The sequence below is a fragment of the Gadus macrocephalus genome, chromosome 3 (genome assembly GCF_031168955.1).
Source record: "Gadus macrocephalus chromosome 3, ASM3116895v1".
NCBI lineage: Eukaryota > Metazoa > Chordata > Actinopteri > Gadiformes > Gadidae > Gadus > Gadus macrocephalus.
The window spans coordinates 19,853,826-19,873,209 of NC_082384.1; the positions used below are offsets into that span (position 1 = coordinate 19,853,826).

Below are 19,384 nucleotides of genomic sequence, written 5' to 3' on the forward strand. Positions count from 1 at the left end.
CCTTCTATTTCTGTCATATGGTCCCCTAAACACATCCGTCAACTCAACTGTGAAAAGTCTCTCTAGGGTTATGTGGATATTTTTTTTTTTAATTATGTGTCTTGTCAGACTAGGAATGTGAGATTCTGGATATTTGTGGTCTTGCTTATGTTGCACAGGAATTCCCTGTGCAGAGAAGCACCAGCAAAAGCCCTTTTATCGTGTGATATTCAACAGAGGCAACTGCAAACAATTAGCCTTTTGTTTGACCTAACCAATCTAGTTTTGCCATTTGGAATTATATATAGCCTATATACTTTTTATATAAAGTATATATTAGATATAAGTTCTATTTTAAGTGGTGTAAACCCATCTAATCTTACATTTAAATCGGGCATCAGACTTTATTTCGACATTTAATGTTGATCTGCCTGCTTCAGAAAGATCATACATCAGGACCTTTAAAAACGACCCAATTAAAAGTTCTCGAGTTGCTTGGCTTCGAACACCACGTCACACACATTACTAACCTTACCCCCCCCCCCCACACACACACACACACCTACCCCCGCAACACCCCCTCAACACCCCCACCACCACCACCCGTTCCTCCACCCAGGGATGTTGGCTCGCCTATTGTGCGGCGGCTTGGTGCTGCTGCTCTCGCTCTCCGCTCTGACGGCCCAGGACGTGAGGGTGCGCCTGGCCGGGCAGGACCGCCGCGGGCCCAACGAGGGCCGCGTGGAGGTCTTCTACAACGGGGCGTGGGGCACGGTGTGCGACGACGACGTGGACCTCCACCTGGCCAACGTGCTGTGCCGCCAGCTGGGCTTCGAGCGCAGCTTCACCTGGGCGCACAGCGCCAAGTTTGGCGAGGGCGAGGGTGTGTACGGCCTACAGTCTGACTGTTTGATTAGTCTGCGATGTGCCTGATTGATTGAATGATTGGTATTGATCCCAACACCGCTAACCCTCAACTCTGCCGCCCCCCACCCCCACCACCACCTGTCAGGTCTGATCTGGCTGGACAACGTGCACTGCCGGGGCACGGAGCTGTCCATCGCCGACTGCCGCTCCAACGGCTGGGGCATCAACGACTGCACGCACGCCGAGGACCTGGGGGTCATCTGCAGCCCCGAGCGGAGGCCCGGGGCCCGGGCCGACCCCGACGGGCAGGGGCCCCAGGCGCCCCCGCCCTTGGAGCAGCCCGAGCGGCCCCCCCCTCCGCCGACGGCTCAGCTGTCCCCCTCCCCCTCCTCCTCGTCCCGGAGGGGCCACGAGATCGCCCTGAACCGCAGCCCCTCGGCGCCGCGCAGCTCCAGCTCGCCGCAGCGCCAGGGCCACCAGATCCAGATCCTCCGGCGGGGCCCCGGGCAGTCGGGCGCCGCCCCGCCCCAGGGCCACCAGCTGCCGTCCCGTCTGGGGAACGGGGCGTCCTACAGGCAGAGGACGGACCCCGGGAGGAGCGGCGGCCCCGCGGGGGTGAGGCGGGAGGCGGAGAGGCCGGGGAACAGGGCCCCCGGGAACCACATGGAGCCAGAGGCCGGCCTGACCGACTTTGGACTGGAGACGGACGGCCCTTACACTCAGGTTAGTGCGTGGAGGTGCAACCGCACACACACACACACACACACACACACACACACACACACACACACACACACACATTGGTATACATGCACACACACACACACACACACACACACACACACACACACACACACACACACACACATTGGTATACATGCACACACACACACACACACACACACACACACACACACACACACACACACACACACACTCTCGCATTGGTATACAAACATACAAAGGCGAACACACGCAAACACAGACACACACATACACACACACACACACACCCAGACACACACACACACACACACACACACACACAACACTCTTGCACGCAAGCACACACGCACACAAATTCATAAAGGCACACACACAACTACCGGCTCTAAAATGGCATTGGGCAAGCCTCCACACTTCCAATGGCAAAGTCACAAGTCGACCAGTATACAAGCCTAATTACAGACAAAGAAAAAGCAGTTCACCCACAAATCCAGTTCAGATTTACCAGCATCGACCTCAGGTTTAGCCATCCCGACACCAGTTTGTAAATAGCTCTGGCCGTACCCCCTCATCTTTGGCTGTGAACACCACAGGACGGTGATAGCAGGTCGTTTTCTCATGCCACGGCCTCCCAGTTGTTAATCCGGCCCCGTTTGCACTCTCTTTGCAAGATTTATTGTCACGGTGGTGACACTCACCCCCCACACCCATGATTCTGTCTGTTGTCCTTCCCTGGAGGCCTGATTAAAGGCCAGAGTCTGAGTTAAAGAAAAACGTGTTCTCTTGAGAAATGATAAGTGGGACAATAAGAGACAGGGACAATACATTTGGTCAAGGATGGGATGTAACCTATGTGTCCTCGATGTGTGTGTGTGCGTATGCGTGCGTGTGTGTCTCTGTGTGTGTCTGTGCGTCCGGTGTGTGTGTGCGTGTGCGCGTGTGTGTGTGTGTGCGTGTGTGTGTGCACAGACTTCCGTGAGGCTGGAGGAGGTGCGCCTGCGGCCGGTGATGTCCGGCAGACAGGGCGGTCTGGTGACAGAGGGCGTGCTGGAAGTGAAGCATGCTGGGAGATGGCGTCATGTGTGCAACCAGGGCTGGGACCTCGGCGGCAGTCGGGTCGCCTGCGGCATGCTGGGATACCCCGCCGCCGAACCGCTGGACATCAACCCCTACCGGTGAGAGAGCGAGAGAGAGCGAGAGAGAGAGAGAGAGAGAGAGAGAGAGAGAGAGAGAGAGAGAGAGAGAGAGAGAGAGAAAGTTTTATGAGAGAGAGAGAGAGAGAGAGAGAGAGAGAGAGAGAGAGAGAGAGAGAGGGAGAGAGAGAGAAGGTTTTATGAGAGAGAGAGAGAGAGAGAGAGAGAGAGAGAAAGTTTTATGAGAGAGAGAGAGCGAGAGAGAGAGAGAGAGAGAGAGAGAGAGAGAGAGAGAGAGAGTGGGTGGATGAGGTGGCTGGAACGGTATAAGAATATTTGCCGAAACGAAGCAAATAGCTCAGCCACGTGTACGAGCGCATGACTACGTTTTCGGTTGTCGCACGCGCATTTCTGTGTGAACAGGATGGAAATATTTGAGCTCTTCCCCCTACCTGTGGCTCCCCCCCCCACACTTTCTGTAGTAGTAGATGCTTACGGCTAGCAGCTGTCATTAGCATGACCATAAATGGCACGGCTGTGATCTGGCTCCAGGGGCCACTGTGGCATTAGCCGGGGCCGGGCAGCGTGCCAGCCCGCCCGGGGCCGTGCCCTGGGGGCCCGTGGGCATCGTCGCCGGGGCCTCTTCTAAAATAGTTCTTAAAGAGTATGTTATTAATGTCAAGCCGTACGACTACAGGATTATCATCACCACCATCATCATCATCACCACCACCACCACCACCATCATCATCACCATGCTGTGTGGGTGTGTGAGTGTGTGTGTGTGTGTGTGTGTGTGTGTGTGTGTGTGTGTGTGTGTGTGTGTGTGTGTGTGTGTGTGTGTGTGTGTGTGTGTGTGTGTCTGTGTGTGTGTGTGGGTCTTTAGATAAAAACCTCCCATAGGCATCTTTTAATCTCATGTCATTAAATGAAAAAAAAGTGTGTGCGCAGCATTCGAAGTGGCCTGTGTTGGAGAACGACAGCCTTCGCTCATCTCTGACACAGCCCGGCGGACTGCTTCGCATGGCGCCTTCGCATTCATATCATATAGCCTGAGATGTTTTGCCCAAAACACATGCAAAATAGTGCATGTTTTGTAACATTCCCAAAAACTTCTGGGAATTTGCATATGCCAAAAACCCACACCGAATCCCCCCCCCCCCCCACACACACACACAGACACACACACACAGACACACACACACACACACACACACACACACACACAGACACACACACAGACACACACAAACACAGAGACACACACACTTCCCCCCCCACCCACTCCTGACATAACATACAGCCATACCCAACACAGAAATAAGGATTTAACATCTGCATACATTCCGACGGCCAGACGGACACACGGGTGTGTTGACCTGGCTGCCCACACGGAGCTTTTTATGGGCCTGGCTAACATGCTGGTCGGGTTGGCCTCCGTCGGTCGCCATGAAATACACCTGAATACACCCCTAGTAGCTAGACACACACACACACACACACACAAACACACGCACCATCCTGCACAGTGCCCCCTGCCTCTGGGGTGTGTAGATGCTGTAGCAGTGTTTAGTCTGTGTTGTCGGGACACAGGCGTGTTCCCGGGTGGTCCGATTCACAGGCCTCACTAAAGAGAAGTGGACTTTCCTGGGATGATTTCGGTGTGTCGTGTGTGGGATCGCTTCGGTCTTCTGACGGCGTGATGGAGGCAGGAAGTGAACGTAGAAAACAGCTCAGTGAGGGTTCAACGTCCACGCAACGCAAGGGGGTTAAGGACCCCTTACGTCCTTGCAGACCCTCTTTGTGTCTATCGCAATGGCCCGACGTGCGCCTCCCGAAAATGAAAACTGTGCTTCGAGGCGACGCAGCGGCAAAGGCTGTGATTGGTCCGCTCACTAAAACCCGACGCAGAACCAAAACAGGTTCACGACTGCGTCTGTGCGTCTGCGTGGGAGGGACCACAACTGAGCCTTTAGTGTCGGACCGAGGCTGCGTTCCAGCCCCTGCTGTGTTGCTCTGGTCACGCCCCAGTTGTTATTATTACTACTCGTCTTTCCGTCCCCGTCTACGGTGCAACGGTGGACAGTAGAACAAATAAACAGCAGCAACACAACTCCCACCTCCACCGTGAACAACATTCAGTTTCCCCTCCCGGGTGTGCGACCTTGTGTGTGTACTCACTAGTTCTGGGTGGACAGCGGTGTCTGCCCCCGCGGGCCGAACTCAACGAGAGGAGCGTCCCATTTCTGTCCCACAGTAAACAACCTTGCGGAAAGGAAGCGGACATTTTTAGGCCCAAAACACACAAAATACCAACAGGAAGGCCGATGTTCTGCGTTGAACGAGGTATCGGGTGGTGGACGCGTGTTTGTTTTAGCGGTCACCCCTTTGAAAGGGTTTCCTGGGTTTGAAACCCTACGGGGGTTTCTAACAAGCCTCCGACAACACTGAGCGTTCACAGGGCCTGAGCTGCCATGCTGGCACTCTCCATCGTCCGGAGGGGCCTAGTCCGGGCCCTTCCACCGAGGCTGGGGCCCTTCCCCCTGAGCTGTAATTATGGCCGAAGAGCCTCTCTGGATCGCTTTAATCCAGAACGTTCTCTTGACTGAACCTGCTCCCCCTGTGTGTTTAGCTGCCTCAGCACTTCGGGCTTTTCAGATCCTGCTGTTGGTTTTGTGGAACTTGCGTCTCCGACTCCGCCCGTTACAACGGCTCTGAGGGCTTTTACAGACGTAGTATACGTAGTATATACTTTATTCTTTTAAAGGCCAGTATTGCATCCATTTATCCCTCTTTCCATCAGATGCCCGTCCTTTGTGTGTTTTGACTCATCGTGGCTCTTTGCTGGCTACTTTACCCCTTCTGAATGATCCACTTTGAGTCCCATTCTATTGGCTGTCTCTCTCCCCCCCCACTGCATCGAGAACACGTCCAGACGTCCATGAAGAGGGTCAGAAGGTGAAATAGTTCAATAGGAAGGGGGGAAGGGGGGGTCCTTACAGTAGAGACGTGGTATGTGAGCAGGAAACGTCAGCCTGTGAGGGAATGGATTGTTCCAAGCAGGCTGGTCTGAAGCCACCATAATAACGGGTTATCTGGGCCTATTCCTGGCTGGAGATCCTGCAGCGTCTCGGTGCCATAGTGCGGTCGGGTCCTCCGCCTAGAGGAGTTGTTTTCGACGTCCACCGTGAGCAGTGAGGGGGTGACATATAACCGGGGGGGGGGGGGGGGGGGGTGAAAAAGTAACACAATGGATCGAAACAACATGTTTGTAAACGCCAACTCGAATTAAGTTGGGGACGATCAAGTTTCAAACCCACACGAAGATACTGTTTGGGCGGGGCGGGGGCCAGTTTCTTTGTGGCGCCGTGTTGAAGACGTCCCCCGGTTAACTTAAAAAAAACAAAAAAAAAACAGTCTTACATCACTCGCTGGTTGTTTCCCAGCATGCACAGCGTCAGCCCCGGGCTCCTCTTTATAAGCAGGGTGAGGCGGGGCCCACTGATATGTAAGCAAGCGCATATTTGCATGTCTGCCGTGTGTTAACGGACATGCTACCGCTCCGACCGCAGCGCAGACACTGCCGAGCGAACCCTGGGCAATTATATACTGGTAGCACTCCCTCTGAAGCAGCTCAGCAACACCCCCGCCGCCACCCCGTTCACACACACACTCAGAGGAACCAACAGCACCAAATGTCTGTCTTGTTTTTAATTGACTGTTTTGTGAAACCTTCCAAAAGGCTCTTTGTCTAAAGTCTATTTGATGCATATATACACGTCACCATTACAGTAAAGACGCAACGCCTACAGCAGAGACAGACTGGCAACGCAAAGACATGCGTACACATTCACACATTCACGCAGACCCGCACTACCTCCACATACTCACACGCACACATACAAACAATGTACATTTGATTCGTGTTGTTCTATTTACTTCTATTTGTTCATCCATGTTTTCATATCGCAAGCCACAGGATCTGAAAGGACGGAATGTTCCGGGACATTCTCTCCTATAGCTCTTTTTCCCCGGTGCCTGTGGGCCTTGTTCCATTATGTGTGTGTGTGTGTGTGTGTGTGTGTGTGTGTGTGTGTGTGTGTGTGTGTGTGTGTGTGTGTGTGTGTGTGTGGTTTATGCACTGCAAAGCTCTCTCCGCCACACTGACTTGTGGTCTCTCCACTGAGGTCTACCCTCACGGCTCCCTCTAAGCTCTGAGGACAGAGGGGGTAGGAAGCTGGGAGGGGTGGGGGGAGAGGCTGGGGGGCGAGGAGGGAGGCTGGAGGAAGCTGGGCGAGGCTGGGGGTGGCTAGGAGGCTCAGGAGGCTACTAGGCCTGGGGGAGGCTAGGAGGCTGAGGCTCTGCTGGAGAGACGGTCTCCTTCAGCCACTTTCCATTGTTCTGAGTTTCACTGGGAATCCATGTTGGTTAGTGGTTAGTGGCATCATTTCTCTTTGTGTGTGTGCTCAAACGGACTGATGTTGTCAGTCTGAGGTCACATAACACCTGTTTCTGGTGTGACTTTAATCCTGTGTGTGTGTGTGTGTGTGTGTGTGTGTGTGTGTGTGTGTGTGTGTGTGTGTGTGTGTGTGTGTGTGAAACACTTCCCAGACTGGTCTGGTTTGTGAATCATGCTTTTTATTGAAGTCTCCCATTTCTTCCCTCACTGTTTGCAGGCTTTTAGTGTGGTAAATGTGTCTACTTTGTGTGTGTGTGTGTGTGTGTGTGTGTGTGTGTGTGTGTGTGTGTGTGTGTGTGTGTGTGTGTGTGTGTGTGTGTGTGTGTGTGTGTGTGTGTGTGTGTGTGTGTGTATTGGTACATGTACTGGCCTGATATTGTGGGTAAACGTTGGATCAACAGGGCTAACTTTTGGACTTCTTACATTATGTCCATAAAAGTGGACAACGTTCTCTGTCAGCCCTGCGGTTGCTCTCAATAGGCTGGTAGCAAAGAATTAATACCCGTCTCTCAATGTGTATTCATAGCACTGTTCCACATATAGGTTCCACGCCAGACATCTTCTATAGTGGCGCTTTCAAACCAAAATATCCATGAATGAGGGATAAAAAACTACAAAAACACAGGAAGGAAGAAATGGTTCTGGTTTTGAATTTTAAAAAAAGAGGGAGAATGGAATCTGTCACCCTCATCGTTCCTCTTATTTTCTGTTTTATATATATATATATATATATATATATATATATATATATATATATATATATATATATAGCACTTTGCCAACTGGTATTTACAGTTTTAAATTCTGAGACTGTAATGAGCTATATAATGGAAAGGTAAGTAAGGGTATGTGAGACAAACAGGAGCAGGAAAAGCAACAGCCAGTGTATGAGAGGCCACATGTACACTCAGGATTTAAGTATAGAACAGACGCCGCACATGGGATGAGAGCTATCTTTGTAAAGCAAACAAGGGAGATAGGTCTGAAGAGAGTGTGATGGCACGCCTGTTAAAACGTCCCCCATCCTTCTTTGTCTTTCAGGAAACTGTGGGATTCCAAGATTGCCGACCCATCCTCAAGGTAAAGTCAGCACAGCCTCTTTTGGAGAATAACACCCAATATTGATATTGTTGGTCATAGAAATACTCATATTTTGATGTTTGATTCTTTTATGCATTGTCCTTACATTGTGCATCGAGATATATTTCCCCTATTCATTTAGATTTTTGTAGTTTTTTTACTCACTAACTAATGTGACCAATAAAACTCTTGAAACTTGAACATAGTTGAACCCCAGATATGTCCAGTCCGGGGACAACAATAGATCTTACCTCCTAACCTCCTGGCCTTCTGTGGGACCCCCAGGCTGCGGGCGCTCTCCAGTAAGAAGGGCTACTGGGTAGAGAGGGTGCAGTGCCAGGGGGCCGAGGCGTCCTTAGCCCAGTGCTCGGCCCAGCTCTCCTTCTCCCGCAGCGAGACCCCCTGCCCAGGGGGGATGCACGCCGTGGTGCGCTGCGTCCCTGGAGCTCAGTTCGCCAACGCCGGAAGACCCCCGACTGTTCAGGTGGGCATGGCCTGCTTGGGTATTATTTCATGAATTATTATTATTTGTATTGTTATGATTTGTGTTATGAGTATTAGGAGCAGTATTAGAAGGAGGAGTATGGATTAGGTTGGCCATCATACTCGTTCATCACTACGTATTCCTTTAGTTGACCGCATATACCACAAAGATATGAACAATGATAAACTACTATATCACAGACTATACGTATATTATGATATAACTCCTATTTCTTTCTAACCTCCCTACCCACGCACACACACACACACACACACACACACACACACACACACACACACACACACACACACACACACACACACACACACACACACACACACACACACACACACACACACACACGGCAGGCGGTGGTGCGTCTGAAGGCCGGCCCGCGGCTCGGGGAGGGTCGCGTGGAGGTGCTGCGGGAGGGGAAGTGGGGCTCGGTGTGTGACCACCTCTGGGACGTCCCGGCGGCCAGCGTGGTGTGCAGGGAGCTGGGCTTCGGGACCGCCAAGGAAGCCCTCAGAAGAGCCCAGCTCGGGCAGGGTGAGATGAGGCACCACACCGACCGACCGACTGACTGGATGGATGGATGGATGGATGGCCAGGTCCATCCTTGGACTCACATGTACTTCACTAGCATCAAATTTGACGGGAGGTTCAGTGATATATCCTGTGTCGTCTTTTTTTGGTTAACGCACACAAAGTTCAGACAGCCATCACAAGGTCCATCGGGTTCAAGTTACCATACCCTTTCTGCAGACTAAACACCACCTCACGCACCAAACCCCTCCCATTCTAAACACAGTTGTAGACAGCCGCCTGCAGCCAAATAAGCACAAATAAATAAAGGGATTGTCGCAGTTCAATGCTAACAGTGATCCGCTGACTCTAATTTACGCTACAAGACTCCTGCGGCCCCAAAAGGGGCGGTTCGTTGTCAAAATAAACATGAAAATATGAAACATGAGCCATCTTCGAAAACCCACGAGTCAACGGCGGTTAATTTGGCAGGCGTCGGCACGTCGACTGATTGCAATCACTTCGGCTGCTCCCTGTGGTGCCTTACAAGTCCCGGCACAGATGTGCGACACAGACATACGTGTATTTTTATACGTCGCCCAATTTAAACAGCGCTATTTTCCCTTTGCTGCTACTTGTTGTCTCTTTACTACCAGAACGCTGTAATCATGTTGATTTCCTCCCATTCTGTGAGCATGCTGTATGTTCCCTTTGCGTACGGCTTGGTGGAAGCTTGATGTTTTTTTTGGTGGTTTTACACAACCGAGTGCCATGGGGAGGCAGCACGGAGCAGGCATCGTTGTCACAATCGGAAGATACCGCGTCGGGCTACGTGTGTGAATCAAAAGAGACCAAGATTCACGTGAAGCTGCAGTTTTAGAGAGCACAGCACATGTTGAATAAAACATTGGGCTGAGGTCAACTGAGCAACTACATAAGCAAGGGGAAGGACATTTTGTCCGGGATAGGCACAATGCCGCCAGTGAAACTGGGAGTGACATCATTCACTATTTGTGGCCAAATTATAGGCTGTGTCTGTGAGAAGCCTCATACTACTCAAATACACACTCAAACCCTTTCCCCCAGTCTGAAAATGTATAAAGTGTTACTAGGATGTAATCTTTGTGTTTTTTCAAGCATTCATGCATATGTGTGTGTATGTTTTAGATTAATTGCTTTTTTATATCTATATTTGCACACATACAGTATCCGAAATAATAGTGCTGCTTAGAAGTAAAAATACATTTGAAATGTAGTTGTGTTTCCTTTATGAAAGTGTGCATGTTGCTTTGCCTGAATCTGTCTTATTCCTCCATAAAACATCAATGAATAACACGTCTCACTGCCACGATTGTAGGTTCTGGTCCCATTCACATGAACAGCGTTCAGTGTACTGGCCGGGAGCAGTCCGTCATGGACTGTACCTTCAGAGAGGTGCCCCTCTACAGCTGCAAACACAACCAGGATGTGGCGGTCCGCTGCAACGTCCCCAACACCGGCCTGCAGACCACGGTATGAGCCTGCACACCAACCTCCTCCAATGTACTGCAATCTGATCTCATTCCATCTGATCTTAATCTAATCCAATAAGAATCCTATTCTTATTCTTAATCCGATTTCAGTCTGAATATAATCTAACTCTAATCCAATTTGAATCCTTCTCTAATCTCGTCTACTCAAATCTAATCTATAGTAATCTAAGTCTAAGGACTGATTTCAATTTCAAACCACATGGTAAAGGGAGGGGCTGCTTATCCAACCTAACTTCTCCTCCTCCTCCTTCTTCTCCACCTCCATTTCCTCTCCCTCTCCCCTCCTCCTCCTCCTGCCCCTCCTTCTCCTCCCCCTCCCCTCCTCCTCTTCCTCTCACTCCCCCTCCTCCTCCTCTTCCTCCCCCTCTCCTTCTCCTCCTCCTCCTCCACCCCCTCCTCCTCCTCCCCCTCCCCTCCCCTCCTCCTCCTCTTCCTCCCCCCCCCCCTCCTCCTCCTCCTCCTCCTCCTCCTCCTCCTCCTCCCCCAGGTGCGTCTTGCGGGTGGCAGGGAGGCTACAGAGGGCCGTTTGGAGGTGCTGATGGAGGTGGGGGGGGTCAAACGCTGGGGGTCTGTGTGCAGTGAGAACTGGGGACTCAACGAGGCCATGGTGGTCTGTCGACAGCTGGGATTCGGCTTCGCATCGCGGGCTCACCAGGTGAGGGCAACATAACGTTGGCTACACATAACACAACATGATACTGGGCCCAGTGCAACACGCCGAACAATCACAGGATATTACTGTATACAACCCGACAGCAAAACAGAATACTAGGCACTATAATACAATACTTTTTTTCACTCCATCCCCACTGTCAGTTTTTCGATGTTATTGTTGTTTTTGTTCTTCTCCTGCATCTCCTCCCCATCTCGTCTCTCTATGCTGTGTTATTACTGAAGCCGGGGGTAATTACAGGCTTCTCAAACGTCCACTTCCACTGGAACTAAAATAAGAGAGCGGGGAAGGAAAAGCAGAGAAAGATTTGGAGAGAGAGCGAGAGAGAGAGAGAGAAAACTCAGAGCAAACAAAACTGAAATGAAAATAGAGTTGCACTTGCAAAAAGACGGTGGGTGTGTGTGTGTCTGTATGTGTGTGTGTGTGTGTGTGTGTCTTGAGGGAGTGCTATGACAGATGTTGGTAAAGAAAATATGACATAAACAACATAAATGCTAGGCTTTTTAAACAACGGGATTAAGTGACAATCTGCCAAGGAAACAATCTGATGTATATATATATATCTGTTTGTGTTACTGTGTTTGTGCGTATGTTTGTATATGTGTGTTGGTGCATGTGTGTTTATGTGTTTGAATATGTGTGTGTATGTGTGTGTGTGTGTGTGTTTGAATATGCGTGTGCGTGTGTGTGTGCATGTGTTTGATAATGTGCGTGCGTGCGTGCCTGCCTGCCTGCCTGCCTGCCTGCGTGTGTGTGTGTGTGTGTGTGTGTGTGTGTGTGCGTGTGTTTAAATATGTGCGTGCGTGCGTGCCTGCGTGTGTGTGTGTGCAGGAGACCTGGTACTGGCCCGGGACCCCAGACGCCGGGGAGCTGGTCCTGAGCGGGACCCACTGCGACGGCTCTGAGATGTCCGTCCAGCGGTGCCGACGCAACACCAACGTCTACTGCCCCCGAGGGGGGGAGGGACGCGCTGCTGGGGTCACCTGTGTGGAGAGTAAGCCCGGACACTTACTAACCCACCGCCCTAACCCACCCCCAGCCCGAAGACACAGTGGCGGGCTCAGAGGGGTGTAGGAGGGGGGGCGGGGCCCGTCCTCAACACTGCACCTCTGCAGAGTGGTGCACCCATTTTGATCGACAAGTTGAAAGCCGAGTCGAAGTGCCGAATGTACTGGGATTGGCCAATCACAGTGCCCCCCCCCCCCCCCCGGATCCGCCCCTGCTAGGACACACTCGTGAATGACATCTGTGCAGGGGGGGCGCTTGTAACCTCGACCTCTCCCCCCCCCCCCCCCCCCCCCCCTCCACGCAGCGGCCCCTGACCTGGTGGTGGACGCCCAGCTGGTGCAGGAGACGGCCTACCTGGAGGACCGACCCCTCCACCTGCTGACCTGCGCCAACGAGGAGAACTGCCTGTCGTCCTCGGCCTCCCGCATGGCCTGGCCCTACGGCCACCGCCGCCTGCTGCGCTTCTCCTCGCGCATCATGAACCTGGGCCGCGCCGACTTCAGACCCAGGGCCACCAGGGAGTCCTGGACCTGGCACCAGTGCCACAGGTGAGGCCCCCCGGGGGTGGGGGTGAGGGTGCCCGACTGCCCCGCCCCGAAGAGGTTCTTGGTTCCTACCCGCAATGTCGGCGGTCTAGGGCGGTCTAGTGGTTCGAGAGTCTGACGCCCGGTCCAGGCGGGTCTGGGTTTGAACCCCAGTGTCTGCGAGGTTATTTGTCTCCTCGGGCTAGAGGCCAAACACCGGTTCCAAGATTACTTTATATTGCTGGGAAATCCCTGCAGGCCACTCTGCATCAAAAGGTCCCCCATCTAAAGTGTCTAAAGTGTAATGTAGAATGGCTGCAGGATCGGAACCCTTGATACACTGTTGAGTGAAAGCAGAAGGGTTTCCCAGAGTGTGACTGTACTGCACAGCATGCATTTCCACTTCAATCGGGGAAATAGGATATGGTAGCTTTGATAACTACGATTTGTATAATTGAACACAATGGACACAATATAAGTTACCATCCACTTGCTTGACTGGGGAACCTGTGGTCAGAATGAGGGGGAGTGAGTGCTCTAATCATGTTGGCGTCTTATCTCCGCGGTTGTGGTGTTTGAAGTCCTAAAGAGAGAGAGAGAACCAAGCCTCTTCCTCCTCCTTAACCTCTCAACCCTCAAATGAACACTTGGAACCCTTTCTTTATATTTTTTGCTAGATTGTTTGGCGTGCCCTGTGTGTGTCTGTGTGTGTGAGTGCGTGTGTGTGTGTGTGTTTGTCTGTGTGCGAGCAATAGCGAAAACAAAACCGTCTCTTTTGGACATATCTTCGACCATGGAAATCTATTTTCCGACCCCCCATCTCGAATAGCATTAATAAAAACGTAAAGAGCCCATGACGCATTCTTTCCGTGTGGTCCTCGGAGATATCAACAGACACTCATATCGACCAATAGGAGACGCAACTCCAGGCCAGTAGCCTGGAAAAGTTTTCCAACCGATTTAAGCCTACAAACGGTACACACCTATCACTTATTAGTGATAGGTTTGTATTGTTGAAATTTGGTCCCTTTGAAAACGCCTTGTTTCTCCATCTCCCAGGCACTACCACAGCATCGAGGTGTTCACCCACTACGACCTGCTCACCCTGAACGGGACCAGGGTGGCTGAGGGCCATAAGGCCAGCTTCTGTCTGGAAGACACCTACTGCCCTGAAGGTAGCAGGAAATGCTCTTTGATTCTTGTACCTTTACCTCTATTTGATCAGACATCATCTATTTGTTTACAGTGTAGTGTTTTTTTGTGACAGCAGATAAAGGTAAGGTAAGGCAGGGTAACTTTATTTGTACCAGGTAAATGATTTGGTTGCAGGTAAAAGGAGTGGGCTGCATACACACATTACACACAGACAACATTGACAACATTGACAGAAGACAATGACATAACAGTAACAACAAGTGCTCCAGGCGTAGAGATATAGATAAAATCAAAATCAAAATACCGTTGATAAAATACAGAATAAAAACCACCATATCAAATACAAAAAAGCTGGGTCAATAAATGAATAAATAAATAGATTAGGAAGGCTGTGCATAATTTAAAAAGATTAGTATGTAGTCTACAAATAGCCAAAGTATTGTTCAGGGTATATTGTTCAAAGACACAGCAGAGAAAAATCAATGATAAGACAAAAATCAGAAAAGGCCATGATCATGTTTAGCTCCAAGAAAAACCCTTACTTTGAACAGCGATACATTACACCGGCACTCACACACACGAGCGCAAACAAACACACTCACTCACGTACGCACGCACGCACGCACGCATATGGCTGCTCGATTATGGAAAAAATCGTAATCACGATTATTTTGGTCAATATTGTAATCACGATAATTCCAACAATTATGTTTGAATTTGAAAATATGATGTATTTCTTCAGCACATCTCTCCCAAAAAATACTTTCTAACTGAGAACACCTTACAAAAATACACAAAATGTTCAAAAAGAAAATGTTCAAATCTAAAAAAAATATATGTATCCATATGTATCCTACTTTCTATAAAACGTTTAATGCAAAAAAAAAAAAAAAAAATCAAAAACTCGATTATCTTAGTTTTGTGCTCGTTTGACGCTAAAATCGAAATCGCGATCAAAATTCGATTAATCGCCCAGCCCTAACGCACAAGCCCACACACGTACACAGATGGACGGATGGACACACAGCCTAAATGCTTTTTACTTTATCCTTCATGCCAAAGTATCCAGCCCTCGCAGACGCATCACGGTCAACCCTCTCTCTCCGCCTTGTGCCAACAGGAATGCAGAAGCGCTTCTCCTGCTACAACATGGGCGACCAGGGCATCTCCGTGGGCTGCTGGGACACCTACCGGCACGACATCGACTGCCAGTGGGTGGACATCACGGATATACGCCCTGGTGAATACATCTTCCAGGTCAGGATGCACCAAATGACCATGCCACTATCTGGTTGAATGCAAACTCCTTACACAGCTCTTTAGTCTATATAATTTGCTCTTCTGAGTATTTATAGGACTTTTTAAAGTCTCCGTTCACTAAAACCAAAAAGGTTGGCGGGGAAATCATGATGTATTTATATCCGTCATTTTGGTTGTTTGAATTGCCTGTTAAATTGAGCGGAAAAGTCAGCTCCATATAGAAATAGAAAAATGAAAAGGTGTTTTTTGACTGTTGGGAAAACAAAGAGATGAAACTCTGTGATAGCGGCTATAATTTCAACAAAATTTGCCTCGGCTGCGATTCCAGACACTGATGTATTCGTACAGCGTGCATACAGTGTATAGTTTATGGGTGAGTGCATATTTAAAAATCACAAATTGAACCTGCACTTAGTGAAAACGTAGACCCTGTATTAGTCAAGGAATGCAAACCGAGGGCTTTAGAAATGGGATTTATACAAGGCTCAGTCAGCATTGCAAAACAGCAAACAGGATCTCGTTGTATGTATTTACAGTTTATTATATGTATGTTTAATTTTAGATGATCCACCTTGATTCTCATCCCCTGGTATGTGTGTAAGTGTGGGTGTATGTGCACGTGCATCCGCGCGTGTGAACGCGTGCATAAACCACATCCATCCACCAGTGTGTGTGTGTGTATGTACACCAGACAGACCCTGACACACACACACACACACATCCATGAGTCACGTCTTAACCCCATATAACCAGAGCCTTTGTCCCAAACAGTAGACCCAAGCATCACTATGGCAACCCAGGGAGGCCAAGCAAACTCTTTGTGGTTTGTCATTAAGGTCACGTATACATTTGCGTTAGAAGTGAGAGAGATGTGAGCGTCGGAGCAGCGGCCCCTCGGTGGAGCTGGGTGTTCCTGGGGCCGCTTGGGGGATCAGCCCTTTGAGGCGGCTGCTTTTAAACCCGTGACTCATGTTCACCTCAGCCTGATTCTCGCTGATTGCCCCGTCATTTAAAAAATCAGCAGCAAAACCTCATGGCCTTTTATACAGCGACGGTGACTGCCCTCTCATTGTATTATAACGGAGGCCCTGGGCCCATTTCGTTCACATCATTGTGTCAGCTGGTAAAAAGGGAATGAAATGCAGCCAAGTTAATATGGTGTTCTGTAAAATATGTGCTGGAATCGTTGGGCCCTGCTCTTGACATGCAATGTGGAATTAAGGTTTTTTTTGGGGGGGGGGGGGGGGATTAGGCTGAACCAAGGAGTATACATAGATAATCCAATGTTCAATGTTTTACTTATATCCAAAATGTTTCTATTAAAACATATCTCTGGCCGCATAACGCCGTAATAAAACCTGAAAGAGCGCGGCTTTAAATAATATGTGGTCAGGTTATCTGTTTGAAGTGCGCGTCAGGAAAAATCGTTTGTGTTTTATATATAGCCTATACTGCAGACAGACGGGCGGAGAACTAGCAACCATGGCAACCGACCATAGCGGCGTCCTAATGATACATTGCAGTCCAAACCCAGGCCAGAACTGTCATGGTTGTACCTCGGCTCTTCTTCGTCTTGGACCAGATTAGATGTGATATCATGGCTATCGAGAAGCCGCCTGTCACTTCTGGCTCAAACCTGAATAAACATCCTCTGAGGCTCCCTGTCTAGTCCATGGCTCAGCTCAGACTACTTAGACAGGGTCTAAGTCACTGGAGGGAGAAAATCTTGAGTGTTCCCTGGTTTAATTCCCTGGATCGGTAATTTAGGAACAGGAACTATAGAATTTATTTATTTTTAAATCTGTGCCACTATAAATTCATACATTCATAGATAAATGCACTTACTCACTCTGTAGTTGGAGGCCTACTGCATTTAGTTACACTAAATGTCATTATTATTATTATTATTTATTTATTTGATTAGGACAGTGCACATTAATTAACATGTCAGCCAGAGCATCAATATAAATATGCCGGAGTTAGCCTAGTTGCTAATTTACATCCGTTGTCCTAAGGCAATTACACTGCCTACTTGCGCTGTGCAAATGCCAATGAAACAGATCTAAACAAACTCAGGTCATCAAAGCCTCATCCCCATGTCTCTGACTGACTGTGTCTCGGTGCAGGTGGAGGTGAACCCGTCCCTGGACATGGCCGAGTCGGACTTCAAGAACAACGTGATGCGCTGCCGGTGCAAGTACGACGGAGCTCGGGTCTTCATGTTTGGCTGCCATGCAGGTAAGAGTAGCCCTACCTTTACCGCTTCACCTCCATACACAGGAGCGTTTGTAGTTAAACCATTATAAAGCACTAGAGGCTATATACTCTCTAGGACTACCATTACAAAACACTGGAGGCTTAATACTTTCTATACGTAAACCTACCATTACAAAACACTGGAGGCTATACTCTCTATACGTAAGCCTACTGTTAAAAAACACAACACTATATATTCTCTAGACAAAGACCTACCATTACAAAACACTTGAGACTATACTCTCTATGCATAAAACACAAGAGACTACAAACTATAGGTCTAGCATTACTAAACCGTACGCTCTATTGATAATACATAATCTCTATTCAAAGACCTAGCTTTAAAAAACCCTACAGCCAATATATTCGCCATACATAGGTGTACCGTAACAAATCACTAACTTTATACTCTCTAAACATTCCGCTCCCAACATTTTCCTCTTCTACATGTTAAATGCTGAATGAAACGCTAACGTTGATGTTCATTCTCCCTTCCTTTCTCTACGTTCAGCTGATTCGTACAGCCCCGGAGCAGAGGACCTGTTTGATCACCAGCGCCAGCTCTCCAACAACCTGCTATGAGTGAAAAAGACTCAGAACTCAGAGCCAAACAAATGAAACCACACGTCAAAATAACACGCAACGGAGAAGGAAGGACAAGAGAAACCCACAATGTCTCCCGCGAAATTGTTTCTTAATATTCCTTTTGGGAAGATATTAATGAGATGGGGGGTGAAAGGGTTAATTCAAAAGGGTCAAATTGAGATTCCCTGGGCATCCCTGGAGACAGAGTGAGTGAATGAATGAATGAATGAATGAATGAATGAATGAATGGGTGGATGTATGGGTGTATGAATAATGCAAGAAACGTCAGAAATTAACAACCACAGGAAAGAGGGTGTTTTGAGATGAAAGCAAGGCATTTCAAGTGTCAAAATTGGTAGTAAGAACAAGTTTCAACTAAATTTAGAGTGCTTTGCACTGTTCATTTAAGTATAACCACAGTTTTAAGTTAATGGCACAAAGTCACGGGTATTCAAAGCAACACCTAGACCGTTGTCCACCTAGTTTATACTTTTTAGTAGAGAGAATATACTGAACAGATTTAATACCAGCTGGAGTCATGCTGTCATAGTTAAATATTACAGATGCAGTATTGACTGTGGGACCCAATGTTTTTTTAAATGAGAACTGACAAATTTCATGGTGCTATTTGCTTTATTTGAATAAATGATGTGGTGTATTGCAAATGTATTGTCATGTACAGTTTGATATTACCTCTATGGATTCTTTTTCTGTAGCTATAGCTCAATAATTTATACTGTATTGTGTGTACTTTTGACATACTTGATACTTGTTCCTGTGTAACTTAGTTATGTATTGTACTTTATTTTGTATCATGTTTGTTTGTTCTTTAGCTATCTGACAAACATTAGCATCATCTCTTGAGTTCTCATTGTTTTAACAGTATTCAACAGTAGTTGGTAATGGTAGTTAAACAAATAAACATGAAATTGTAAAACTACGGTTTATTTGGGGCATGGTTATTTGAACGAAGACTTAACCACCAACCACCACTAACGCAGTGATGAAAAAAAATGCATATAGGCCTACAAAACCAAAATAGTGTATATTATCAAGCTATCACCCCTGGTGGTTTTTAATTCCCATTTCAAAGTAATCATATATAATGACTGCATCCAGCGGAGGGTTCAAGTCTGAA

At 48.6% G+C, this 19,384-nt stretch overlaps 2 protein-coding genes across 2 annotated transcripts in view; both read left to right on the forward strand.

Moving 5' to 3' along the window:
- LOC132454476 (lysyl oxidase homolog 4-like) overlaps positions 1–19,184 on the forward strand; it is a 19,816-nt gene extending 632 nt beyond the window's left edge. The window contains exons 2-15 of the mRNA XM_060047859.1: positions 599–862; positions 992–1,569; positions 2,542–2,747; positions 8,206–8,244; positions 8,530–8,728; positions 9,097–9,277; positions 10,611–10,765; positions 11,273–11,440; positions 12,290–12,452; positions 12,771–13,014; positions 14,050–14,165; positions 15,266–15,402; positions 17,532–17,643; positions 18,173–19,184. Coding sequence (XP_059903842.1) covers positions 601–862; positions 992–1,569; positions 2,542–2,747; positions 8,206–8,244; positions 8,530–8,728; positions 9,097–9,277; positions 10,611–10,765; positions 11,273–11,440; positions 12,290–12,452; positions 12,771–13,014; positions 14,050–14,165; positions 15,266–15,402; positions 17,532–17,643; positions 18,173–18,243 — 2,631 coding nt within the window. The 5' untranslated portion in view covers positions 599–600 and the 3' untranslated portion in view covers positions 18,244–19,184. The remainder of the gene's footprint in view (positions 1–598; positions 863–991; positions 1,570–2,541; positions 2,748–8,205; positions 8,245–8,529; positions 8,729–9,096; positions 9,278–10,610; positions 10,766–11,272; positions 11,441–12,289; positions 12,453–12,770; positions 13,015–14,049; positions 14,166–15,265; positions 15,403–17,531; positions 17,644–18,172) is intronic.
- LOC132454467 (complement C3-like) overlaps positions 16,174–19,384 on the forward strand; it is a 105,506-nt gene continuing 102,295 nt past the window's right edge. The window contains exon 1 of the mRNA XM_060047834.1: positions 16,174–16,179. The gene's annotated coding sequence lies outside the window, so the exon portion shown is untranslated. The remainder of the gene's footprint in view (positions 16,180–19,384) is intronic.